The sequence below is a fragment of the Babylonia areolata genome, chromosome 6, assembly GCF_041734735.1.
Source record: "Babylonia areolata isolate BAREFJ2019XMU chromosome 6, ASM4173473v1, whole genome shotgun sequence".
NCBI lineage: Eukaryota > Metazoa > Mollusca > Gastropoda > Neogastropoda > Buccinidae > Babylonia > Babylonia areolata.
Genome location: NC_134881.1, coordinates 49,820,885 through 49,833,064, shown reverse-complemented (window position 1 = coordinate 49,833,064; position 12,180 = coordinate 49,820,885). Strand labels below are relative to the sequence as shown.

The 12,180-nt window shown below is 39.7% G+C and overlaps 1 protein-coding gene across 7 annotated transcripts in view; it reads left to right on the top strand.

Annotated features, from left to right (window-relative positions):
- The window catches only part of LOC143283116 (serine/threonine-protein phosphatase 6 regulatory subunit 3-like), a 146,173-nt gene extending 134,326 nt beyond the window's left edge, over positions 1 to 11,847 (top strand). For all 7 annotated transcript variants that reach the window (XM_076589249.1, XM_076589248.1, XM_076589246.1 and 4 more), the window contains one exon: positions 6,430 to 11,847. In XM_076589249.1, coding sequence (XP_076445364.1) covers positions 6,430 to 6,514 — 85 coding nt within the window. In that variant the 3' untranslated portion in view covers positions 6,515 to 11,847. The remainder of the gene's footprint in view (positions 1 to 6,429) is intronic.
- The last annotated feature ends 333 nt before the right edge of the window (positions 11,848 to 12,180 follow it).

Here is a 12,180-nt window from a genome sequence, read left to right as displayed (position 1 = left end):
GTCCATCGTCTTCAGTCACTGACAAAATGAGAAAACTCACAAAGGATTAGAGGATTTTTGCAGCAGAGATCAATAAAGGAGTGAATAATAAGTGGAACTGGGTCTGGCAAGATGAGATCGTGAAAACAGAAGTGAAGAATTATAAAAAAAAAAAAAATAAAAAAAAACTTTACGGGTAGGCGACAGACGTCATTCACAAAATGGTCATCGCGGGCAAGGCCAAGTGCGATTGGTATCAGATTGTATGGGTGCAATTCTTCAGTCTAGGCACGGAAATCTGTTTTAACATTTGCATTAAAAACGGAGCGTCCGTTTTCTAGAAGAAAAAAGAAAGAAAGAAAAAGCCGACTCGGATGCGCGCACATGCACACACATGCCGTCGATCACACACACACACACACACACGCGCGGCACAGACATTTGAGCGCGCGTGCGCGCGCACACAAACACTCACAAACTTGCGCGCATGCACAGGTACATCAGTGCGCACGATCTCGTCCCTGTCGAGCCACAAGGGCCGTGGGTACATCTGCTTGACCCTCTCGGTTCATTCAGCAGAAGCTGCTAACGTTTGCCACTGTATGCACAAGTAACATTCAGTGTTAAGATTGAAACAGAAACTTTGTAGCAACTTATTGACGTCAGTGCCTTTTCTGACACAGCCAACGCTTCTGTAGTACAGACAGTTCATGGCAAGAGTCAGTGTATTTAGATTTGAGACCTATTGCCGGCCAGATTACCAAAGTTACACACACACGCACAGACAGAGCTGAATTGAATGCGCACGCGTGCACAAACACACACACACACTTTGAAAAAACAACAACACATGAATGTATTCACATATACAGATACTCTTTCTTATTTTATCTCTCTCTCCTTCACACATGTACATGTGCACACATAATATGAGCACTCACACAATCACACAGAGCTTAATAATACGCACATGCGTGTGCACTCACACTCTCTCTCTTTCAAGCACACACACACACAGAGATTGCACACACACACACACACACACACTCACACTCACACAGAATTGTATTTAAAGCAATGCACACATACAAACTTGCACTTTTTCCTCCCACCTTCACCCCTCCCTCTCTCTCTTTGTCCCTCTTGCCCTCTTTCTGTCTCTCTCTCTTTCTTGCATATACACACATAGTTGTATTGAAAACACACACATACACACACACACACACACACGGAGAGAGGAATCTATTGAATTTGAAAGCAGTGCATACACATGCACAAATACAACTTGCATTATTTCCTCCTACCATCTCCCCTCTCTTTCTGTCTGTCTCCCTCTCTGTTTCTCGCTTGTTAACACACAGTTGAAACCACACATACACACGCGTGTGCACACTCACGCTCGCTTGCTGTCTCTCTCTCTCTCATTCTTTCTCCCCTGAACACACACACACACACACACACAGAGTCCATGCTGGGGAACTCTCAGCGGATCCGCTTTTTTCAGCCAAAGAGCAGTTGATTTCAGAGAGATAAAAAGTCACTCCCCAAACCCCTGCCCCCCTCCTGCAGACTTCACTTCCATGATTTGCAGAGGTACCCCTCCCCTCTCTCTTGAGTCTCCTACCAGTGCTGAGGGAAGGGGGTGGGGTGAGGGGGGGTTATGAAACCACTGTCAATGTCTGTGGCAATTTTGGCATTGAGCCAAGACACTGACCGCTAGCTCCAGCTGAGAATCCATGACTGCTTGGAAGTGATATAACCAGTCACAGACCCACCCCCACTTCCCTCCAGTCATTCCACTTCCCTCTTTCTTTCCTCAACTAACACACATGCATGTCAGTGGAACAGAGACAACAGTTGAAGAGACCAGATGGTCAGTTATATTGGTACAGTGCAAACTTGTGCGCACACACACACACACACACTCATTCACACAAAGAGTTTAACACAGAAAAAGTTGTATTTAAAGCAGTGTACATACATGAACTTTCCTCCCGTGTCCAGCCCGACCCCTATTCTCAATCTCTTTGTCTGTCTCTCTTTCTCACATACACAGAGTTGCATTGAAACCACACACACACACACACAGTGTACACACGCACACATGAGACACGATTTGGAAAATCATGCCCCCAAGGCTGACTTTACAGGTTTGGAAGCAAAAACACTTCAGTTTAGGAAGAATTGGACTGATTTTTTTTTTTTGTGGGTTGGAATACCTCAGCAGGGGGTCAGCCCGATACTCCCCCGTGTCGATACTCCCCCGCATCAATACTCCCCTGTGTCGATACTCCCCCGTGTCAATACTCCCTCGGCTCGATAGTCCCTCTCACAAAGACCCAGAAACAGTCAAATACAGATGTATGTATATATTTGTGACTGATAATGCTTTCTGCTTGATCAAAGATGTGTTGTGGAATGAATGTGTTATGTGTTCTCTTCATTCCACCAGCCGTCCGCCTTCAGAGTTGAGCGAGCAGCGACTTGTGTGTTGGGTCGACTGCTGTCCAGGCTCGCTGCCTTGTCCAGGCCATGTAACACGGACTTAGACTTGTTCATCACGACACAGTGTGTCTGCGGGGAAATGCTCTCTCTCTCTCTCTCTCTGTCAGATTCAGATCTCTCTGTCTCTCTCATTTTCTGTTTCTCTGTCTCTCCCCCTCTCTGCCACTCTCTCCGTCTCTCTGTCAGTTTCTCTGTCTCTCTCTTTCTCACTCACTCTCCGTCTCTCATTTTCTGTTTTCCTGTCTCTCCCCCTCTCTGCCACACACACACACACTCTCTGTCTCTCAGACTTTTTAATCACGACTCAGTGTGTCTGCGGGGAAACGCTCTCTCCCTCTCTCTCTCTCTCTCTCTCAGATTCAGATATATATATCTCTCTCTCTCTCCGTCTCTCATTTTCTGTTTCTGTCTCTCCCCCTCTCTGCCACTCTCTATGTCTCTCTCTCTGTCAGTTTCTCTGTCTCTCTCTCACTCTCCGTCTCTCATTTTCTGTTTCTTGTCTTTCCCCCTCTCTGCCACACACCCCCTCTCTCTCTGTCTCTGTCTGTCTCTTTTTCAGTTTCTCTCTGTCTCTCTCTGTGTTTCTCTCAGATTCAGATATCTCTCTCTCACTCTCCGTCTCTAATTTTCTGTTTCTCTGTCTCTCCCCCTCTCTGCCACACACACACACACACACACACACTCTCGCTGTCTCTCTCTCTGTCAGTTTCTCTCTGTCTCTCTCTCTCTCTCTGTCTCTCTCACTCACTCACTCACCATCTCTCATTTTCTGTTTCTCTGTCTCTCCTCCTCTCTGTCACACACTCCCTCTCTCTCTGTCTCTCTCTCTCTCCATCTCTCATTTTCTGTTTATCTGTCTCTCCCTCTCTCTGCCACACACACTCTCCCTCTCTCTTTGTCAGTTTCTCTCTGTCTCTGTCTGTCTCTCTCACTCACTCTGTCTCTCATTTTCTGTTTCTGTCTCTGCCACACACACACACACTCTCTGTCTCTGTCTCTCTCTGTCTCTCTCTCACTCATTCTCCGTCTTTCATTTTCTGTTTCTTTGTCTCCTCCTCTCTCCCACACTCTCTCTCTCTGTGTCTCTCTCATTCTCTCTCTCTCTCTCTCTCTCATTCTCTCTCTTCCCTCTGAGATTGTGTGGATGTGTCAGGAAGTTGGATGTGTAGAAGGGTTTGTTTCAGAATTCAAAGATAGGCTAATTGCTTCATATAAACAGAATTGGCACTGTAAAATGGAAAGCACTGAGAAATATAGATGGTTTTATAATTTTAAAAGAATATTTCAGTCAGAAAAATATATCACAGTCGTGACAAGCAAGTGGCACCGAACAAGTCTCGCCAGATTTAGATCAAGAATGATTGGGTTGAATGCTTATAAAAAGTGGTTTCAAACTGAGCCCTCGTTACTCTCCCCTTGTCCGATGTGCGGTCATTTAAGGGAGGATGAATTACATTTTTTGTTGTAAAGCTTATGACGATATTCGAGAAAAATGTGTTGTATTAAAAATAAATTTAGCAAAGAAAGAAGATATTTGTGGAGTGCTTAATCTGAATCAGGAAACTTCACTACAGTCACTTGGAAAATATATTGCCGAAGCGAACAACATGCGACGAAAAAAACAACAATAATAAAATAGTATCAGGTGTTTTTCATTGTGAAAATTGAAATCTGTGTTGTCATTCTCATATGGCAAATATTTATGTTATACATTTATATATGTTTTTGTTTGTTATTTCTCTCTGCATCGCATTACTTTGAATGGATGGTCGAACTGCACTTTGTTGCACAGATTGATTGATTTCGTTTTGGTTTTCATCAATATTATTACTATTGATGCATGTTGTTATTTGTATTATGAACCCCCATGTCATTAAGGCTGTAAAGCTATTGACATTAAAGTGTTCAGTGTTCTCTTCCCTCTGTCAGTCTCTCTCTCTCTCTCTCTTGCTCGGTCAGTTTCTCTCTCTCTCCCTCTCTCTGTGTCTGTCTGTCTGTCTCTCTCACTCTTTCTGTCAGTTTCGTGTATGTGTGCATGTGTGTGTGTGTGTGTGTTCTCAAATGTAGGTCTTCGTCTTATGTGTGACGTCTCCTCTTCAGCCCCTTCACATCTGCACCTGGGGTGGGGTGCTCCAAGATGGGGCCATAAAAGGGTCATAAAAGTGGCCCATAAAAGTTTGGAAGTTTGTTTCAGGCTGCAGGATCAAGGCATAGTGCGGCGGCTTGGCCCAAGGTTGGGAGGTGGGGGTTGGATGTGGGGGTAAACTTTAGGCGCGCGCGCGCACGTGTGTGTGTATGTGAAAATAATCAATAAAAAACGAAATGAAAAAATTTTTTAAATGCAACGAGGAGAAATCGACACACACAATTGATTAATTTTCTTCTTTATTTCATATGTATTACAAATTATATAACATGAATTATCCATGCTAAATCTTGCAGCGGCGAAACGCTGTGTGTGTGTGTGTGTGTTTTCTCAAATGTAGGTCTTTGTCTTATGTATGACGTCTCCTGAAAGAAGTCAATAAATAAAATCAAAAACATGAACAGTCCATGCAAACACGCATAACCCCACCCCCCAAAACCATATGCCTTAAATATATCAAACAAATTAATTAATATCTTTTTCCCCTGTTTGTATGTTGCAAATCACATCAAGTTACATGATATTGCTTATCAGTGCTTAATCATACTGATTCAAATCTTTAATTGTTGATTAGTCAAGTTCGCTTACTGTTATCATTAGTATTTCGTTCTAAGAATGTTACATTGTAATCTCATTTTTTACACAAAATTTCACCAATTATAAGTTATCCAGCTCCGTTCTTTCTCTGATACTCGACTTCTCAGGATACCTCGCGTCAGAAGTAAGACCTATGGACACAGATCGTTTTCTTTTCAATCGCCAAAGACGTGGAACAAGCTCCCTGATAACCTCCGTTATTCTGATTCCCTCGCATCTTTTAAATCTCGTCTCAAAACACACCTTTTCCCTCAGCAGTAAGTTCAATTGTGGCAGGTCCACTTCCTTTGCGTTAGCTGTGCTTGACTATGTGTGTATACATATGTATGTGTACATAACTACATGCATGTATGTGAATGTGTATTGTGTGTGCGTGTGTTTCTGTAAGTTTGTGCCTGCCTATGTATGCATATGTGTTAGGGTACCTGTTAGATACACATGTATGTTAAAATGTATGTATGCAGTGTGTGTGTGTGTGTGTGTAACAAAGATATAATGTTTTATGTTTACAAAAGTGTTTTTGTAAAGCACCTAGAGCAGATTTCTGGATAGTGTGCTATATAAGTATCCATTATTATTATTATTATTATCTAACACACACACACACACACACACACACACACACACACGGGGGGGTATCGACACAGGGGAGTATCGACGCGGGGGAGTATCGACACGTTCCCCCTCAGCAGCATTGGTGGCCCGCAAGTGCAGATTTTATGGTTTGAAATTGAGAATAACCTTCAGCTTCAGGGGGTTGCCCCCAGACCCCCACCAGGGGCGTTGACCCATGGACCCCACTGGGGGCCTTCTGCGGCCCCCAGACCCCACCTTTCAGACTCAGTCACAATTTCTCAGTCTCATGCCTGTTATTAAGTAGTTTAACTTTTGTATGCTTGTTTTCTATTTATTTATCTAAAGGTAACAGACGACAAGCAGAATGACTGGTGCTTCCAACATAGTATTTTGCTGTGAGAGATCAGTGATGAGTGTTGTAATTCTCCGAATGTGGATGTGATTTCATTGATGTGATATCATTGTTGCAGTTCTCAGAATGTGGGTTTGATGCAGGAGCAGTCATTATGGTAGTTAGATTTTATATTTATCTGTTATTTCTTTCAATGTTTAATAATACTGGGTTGTTGTTTTTTGGGTTGTTGGTTTTTATACTTCTATTGACTGCTTTTTTCTCATGTCCACAGAGCTCAGGCTAAGGAAGCAATGGAACGCTACGATGCAGCAGCCTTGATGCCAGCAGAAACCACAGTGCGCAATGGTCCTGTCTGATAGCATGCTGTCAGTGCACAGGAGTAGCCACCCACACCTTGTATATAATGGCCTTATGATGGACTTGGACCCGCCCCTTTGTCCTATGACATACCCTCAGGCAGCCAGGGAACAGGTGGCTTTCAAGCGGGCTTAGACTAGTGCCTGTCCCTTGTTTGGCCAAATGATTAGGTTCTGACAAGCACTACAAGAAGTTTGTTTGCCTGCATTATCAGCCCTTTTGCCAGTCCAGAAGTTGGTGAACTGGAGAAGAACTGTTCACAGCTTGGGTGTTTGTGTGATTGTTGCTTGTCAGTTGTTTTAAAAGTGGGTAGTTATGTCTGAGGACATTTGTGTGGGAGAGAACAGTGGTGTCTGTTCATTGTCTTTATTCTTTTGTTAATGTTTTTAAAGGAGGCATTGTTGCACATCTGATCTTAAGCCTGAGAATGACCAGTGTCTGTGTGAACGCTGTATAAGGACACAAGTTCATGAAACTGACAGTACATTTCCTATTAGTATTAACAAGAAAAAGTGAGTTTTGATATGATTGATCTGTAGAATGATGGGGTTTTGCAGTTGCTGAAGTGGCAGCTTGAATGGCTGTTATGCCTGTTCAGTACATGACTGTGATTGTTCGGCTGTGGTAAAGACCGTGCTGCAGTTACAACCATATCAATCATACACAGGTGAATTGCAAACTGAACATTACTTAGTATGCTTTCACTGTGTGCAGGAACTGGGCATGCTAGCTTCAACAACTGGGAAGTTTCTTTATTATTTTGCTGTGAAGTAACTTTTTATTCCAGTAAAAAGTAGTTTGATGAAATGCCCAACAAGAGTGTTTACCAGGTTCATAGGCATGAAATGAGCATCTTCTTTACCTTTCAGATCATTTATGTCACCTGGTTTGTGGTTAGATATTTTGCTATATAAATTAATGTTAGGAATAGAGATCCACAGCTGTTGTGTTGGCAAGGTGATTGATATGTCTGTGCATTGTTTTGGAGCATATATGTTCAGTCAGAATCTGTGGTTGGAAAGCTTCATATTTTCAATACTCAGACGCCTGACCTGGAACAGGCATCTTGGGTGCAGGGACCGGTGGAAGGTGAATGAATCAAATTGTGTGTTTTTTCCCCCATGCATATTTAACAGTCTTGGCTGGTTATATGCAAGATCGAGTAGTATGTTTTCACGGACAAGGTGTTAATTGTTCCCTTTTTTTTTATCTTTATATTGATAAGATGTCAGTTGTATTTCTGATTTTTTATTTATTTATCCCTGTATTCAAATTATGTATTAATAATTTCATTTTAATGATGAAAGAGAATGCTTATATATGTGTGTTTCAGAGGAAGGGAAAGGTTGTGTGGCTAGTCATGACTTAATCACTTGCCATTTAGTACACCATGATTTGATTCATACATTTGTTGCAGTCTTAGCTTCCATGGACCTTGATTATTCTGTCACATCCTTCAACCAGTAATTATTTGTAGCAAACTAAAACTGTGTTCCATTTCCAATTCATCTTGACTGCATTGTGTCAAATTATCACTCATTAAACGTACATTATGTATTGCTGTTGTGTGAACTCGTTCCAAAGAATGCTCAACGAGACTTGTTTTTTTCAGGTAGTGGATATATGCAATAAGTGATTAAGAGTCTGTTAAACTGGAAAAGTGATTGAGACATAGTCATGCACATGTATGTTTGGACAGAAATTTCTCTTACACAACATGACCAGTTTTGAAAATCTTATAATTTTCAACCTGACCTTGATTAACAAGGTCAAGACAGTGGTTGAAGAAGTGATTAATTACTCCAAAACTGTTCATTTAAATGGAACAGCACTGAGAGTTCTAGAATTCTAAACTTAGTGTTTGATCTTGGTGGACAGTTATTTCGTATATACTTGCAGACCGACCGAGTGGATTGTGAATTGCACTGATGGGAGAATTTTTTAAATCAATCTAGTGGTGGATCATTTTAATGTTTATGCTTTAAAACTGTGTGATAGCTATTCTTGAAAGGAAATACCTAAATGCAAGATAAGAAGTTACATGGACTCTAGCATCCAGATCTACTGTGGAAATAAGACCACATATTGTTTTCCCCAAATTTGAGGTGAATTTTCTTAAGGTGTAGATCCATAGGCATACATTGTCAAAATATATTGTCACTCTTTTTCTCTAAAGTGCTGATGAAATTATGAAAAGCAAAATGAGTTACTGGAGATAATGAATGGTATTGACCTTTGGTCTGAACCAGTCTTTTTGTTGTTGTTGTTGTTGCCTTTTTTTTTTTTTTTAATGAGAACAAGCAGAATGAGTTACCAGAAATACTTAATAGTCTTGACCTTCGTTCTCATCAGTCTTTATGTGTTTTTATCTTTGTTGGTGTTATTTTCCCTTCCATTTATTATGTTTGTTTATTTCTGTGGAATGGGTGGATGGAATTTGTTGACACTCAGATGAATTTCTAGAAATGTGTAGCATCTTTCAGGTTGACCTCTTTGCAAATGTGGTTTCATGGCAGTATTATGTCACCTGCAAAAAAAGACATATATTCCCATCTCCCAATCCACAGTTTTCCCACTGAACACAAAAATCATAATGAGCTCAGTGAGTTCTTTCCAAGTTCCTCATATTAAGTGATAATGTGTATTGTGAGACATTTTCCCAATGTGACAGACAGTACATTGATGCAGAATCCTGAGAGGATTTGTTTGTTGGATAAGGAAGACAGTAGGTTTAGAAATAGCTTTGAGTTCATAAAATATTAAGTAATATTTAATTTTTCCCTATTAAATCGGAATTAATAACTTACAGGAAGTGCTTTATACACCCGCCACCCTTTCTGTATTGCAGAGATGATAGTCATAGTGATTTTTGTTTTTGTATTTTCTTTGTTTTTTCTTCTTTTTTTCAAAATCTGATTTTTATTTTTCTTCCTTAATATAAACAGCATGTGTACTGCTCATTATGTCTGTTGTGTGTATGTGATGGCACTTCAGTAGTACCTGTAATTTCCGATTTTTGTGTGAGTTAAAAATTTACAGAGTTCATGTCAAAGGGGTGTATTTGTAGCCTTTGGAATGTTAAGAACTACAAATGGCCAGGTGATGATGAAGTGACATTTGTGGTGTTCAGCTGCAATAACTGCTTCCAATAGTGGATCTATATCTATTTGTTCCAGATCATATATTTGTTGTATTATGAACACTTGCAAGAAAAAATTGAAAGTGGTTTTTTTTGGAACCTAGTGTCTGTATGTTGAATTTTATGTTCTCTTGTGTCTACTTTGTTCAGATTTATTCCTCTGTAATTTATTGCTGTTTCATTCTATTTATTTTCTAGACTACGGTCACTGGGAAAATGTTTGAATTTATTTCCTTCATATTTTGCACTTTTTGTTTTTCCACACACATTTTTTTTTTTTTTTTTTTTGTTCATATGTACAGTGTCATAACACTTGCATTCACTTTTTGTTTCCTTGGTTCTTCTTTCTGATGTATCCAACAGGACCAAAATAGATAATGAAGAAGCAACCATACACAGCAACTTCTTCCATAAATCCAACTGTACTGTACATAATGAATGATGTGTAATGTACATGTTGTGAGGTGAGTGCAAATTTAAAACAAAGTAAGTACTCGGGACAAAAAAAAGGTGTACTTGTGCCAGTGTGGGAAAGATGATGATGGAGTATTGAAAATTGAGAGATAACAATACTGAAGTGAATTTTTATGTACAGATTGATGAAAGTTATGATCATATATTACCTTTTCATGTATTTTAGTGCTTGAATACTGGATTTGAAAGTAAAGGAAATTGACATAATTTGTTTTGAGTGTATTTTAATGATTGTATGTGCTAGTGAAAGAAAATGCTTTTCTGGTCATACAACAAGCATAAAAGTTAGGATTCCAGAGAATGGATATTCAGTCCTCAAAACAGTGCATTTTGTGAGACATATGTTAACCACTTATCAGTCAGTGCAGCAGCCTGTGAGACAAGTTTGTTTACCTTATAGAACTGTTACCAGACTTGCTCCAGGGATGTGAAACCTGTGCAAAAACACATAAATGCGCTTTTTCCATTTCATTTAAAAACAAAACAAACAACAACAGAAACTGCGCATCTGTCAGTTGAGCCTGACTGTTGCACATACTGATGAAACAGGATAGGTGTAGTACATTTGTCTAGCTTTTGGAAGCTTCGTTCTATTTTGTGATCATATATAGGGAGCACCTTTTGAAAAACCTCTAAAGTCAAAGGCCATTCCTGAGATTTGTGCAAATTTTGGGAGAAAATGTGAGTGGGGAAGAGACTTTGGTATATCATGGCAACGGCTGTTGCATCGCATCTGAGCATGTGTTGGACAAAATTGTAAAAAAAATCAACTACTGTGACATTATTTTCATCCATCCGAAATTGGAAGGTCCATTTCCCTTCTCTATTGGTCTGCCGAACACCTATGCCAAACATTGTGGGTTACTTATTTTAGATCTGAGAGTCAGTTAACATGTCATTTTGATGAAATCAAATATACATAAATTTTCACCCTACTGGCCACACACACACACACATACATACATGCACATGTGGACACACACATACGCACACACACAGAAACACATAAATGCATGCACACACACAATCTTCTTGTGTAAAAAAAAAAAAAAAAAATGTTTTGTCAAAAAATGGTTTTGCAGTTGTTTTGATGTGACAAGGCCTATTTTTATTTCAGAATGACTACTTAATGTGTTTAAACAAAAGTGGCATTCAGACATGGAAAGTAAAGATAAATACAGCAGTTTCCATTTATTTAAAAGTATATTCCAAACTGAAAATTTTCTGTGACAAAGAACAAGTGACATCGTACAACACCTGCACAATTTATGTTGAGAACTGTTGACTTTAATGCCAACAAGAAATGGTTTGTGCCAGATATCCACATATTCTCCATGCCCTTTGTGTTAATCCACAGTTGATGATGAAATTAATTTTTGATTGTAAATCTTACGATGATTTGTGAAATTTATATGTGAATTATTTGTTTATTCCAATTTCACAAAAAAGAAAAAAATCTCTTTTGCATATTGACATTAGATCAGGAGATGATAAACTTGAAGGCAAAATTTATATCTGAAGCTTTGAAGAATGGGCAAAAAATACTACTCGGTAACAAACTGCATGGTTAGATTTGACATTTCCTATGTTGATTGAGTCTGTTTCATCGATGGATGAATTGAATGAAGTTATTATGTTTTGGGTGGCCTGTTGGTTGCTACCATTTTTCTTCAAAGAAAGACCTTTTTGTTTTGTTTCAATATTTACTTTCACCATATTCATTGATCTGTTCCAGTGTTTTGTTATGCAACGAAAATATGTTGATGCATTCACCCATGTTGTAAAGACCTCATGGCCAATGACATCAAAGTGTCAAAGTCTCTTCCTTGTCTATCCCCTTGGCCCGTTTGTCACATGACAAAAACTGCAGCACAGGACATAAACTTTGTGTGTTTATGTGTGTGTGTGTGTGGCCTCTGTCTCTGGATGCGGTGCAATTAGTGCATTTCACTATAGTCATTGGCTGTTGTGTGATTACTTGATGTCACTCATTGGGCTATACACCCTGTGTGTGTGTGTGTGTGTACACATGTGCACATGCCCACAGACGCA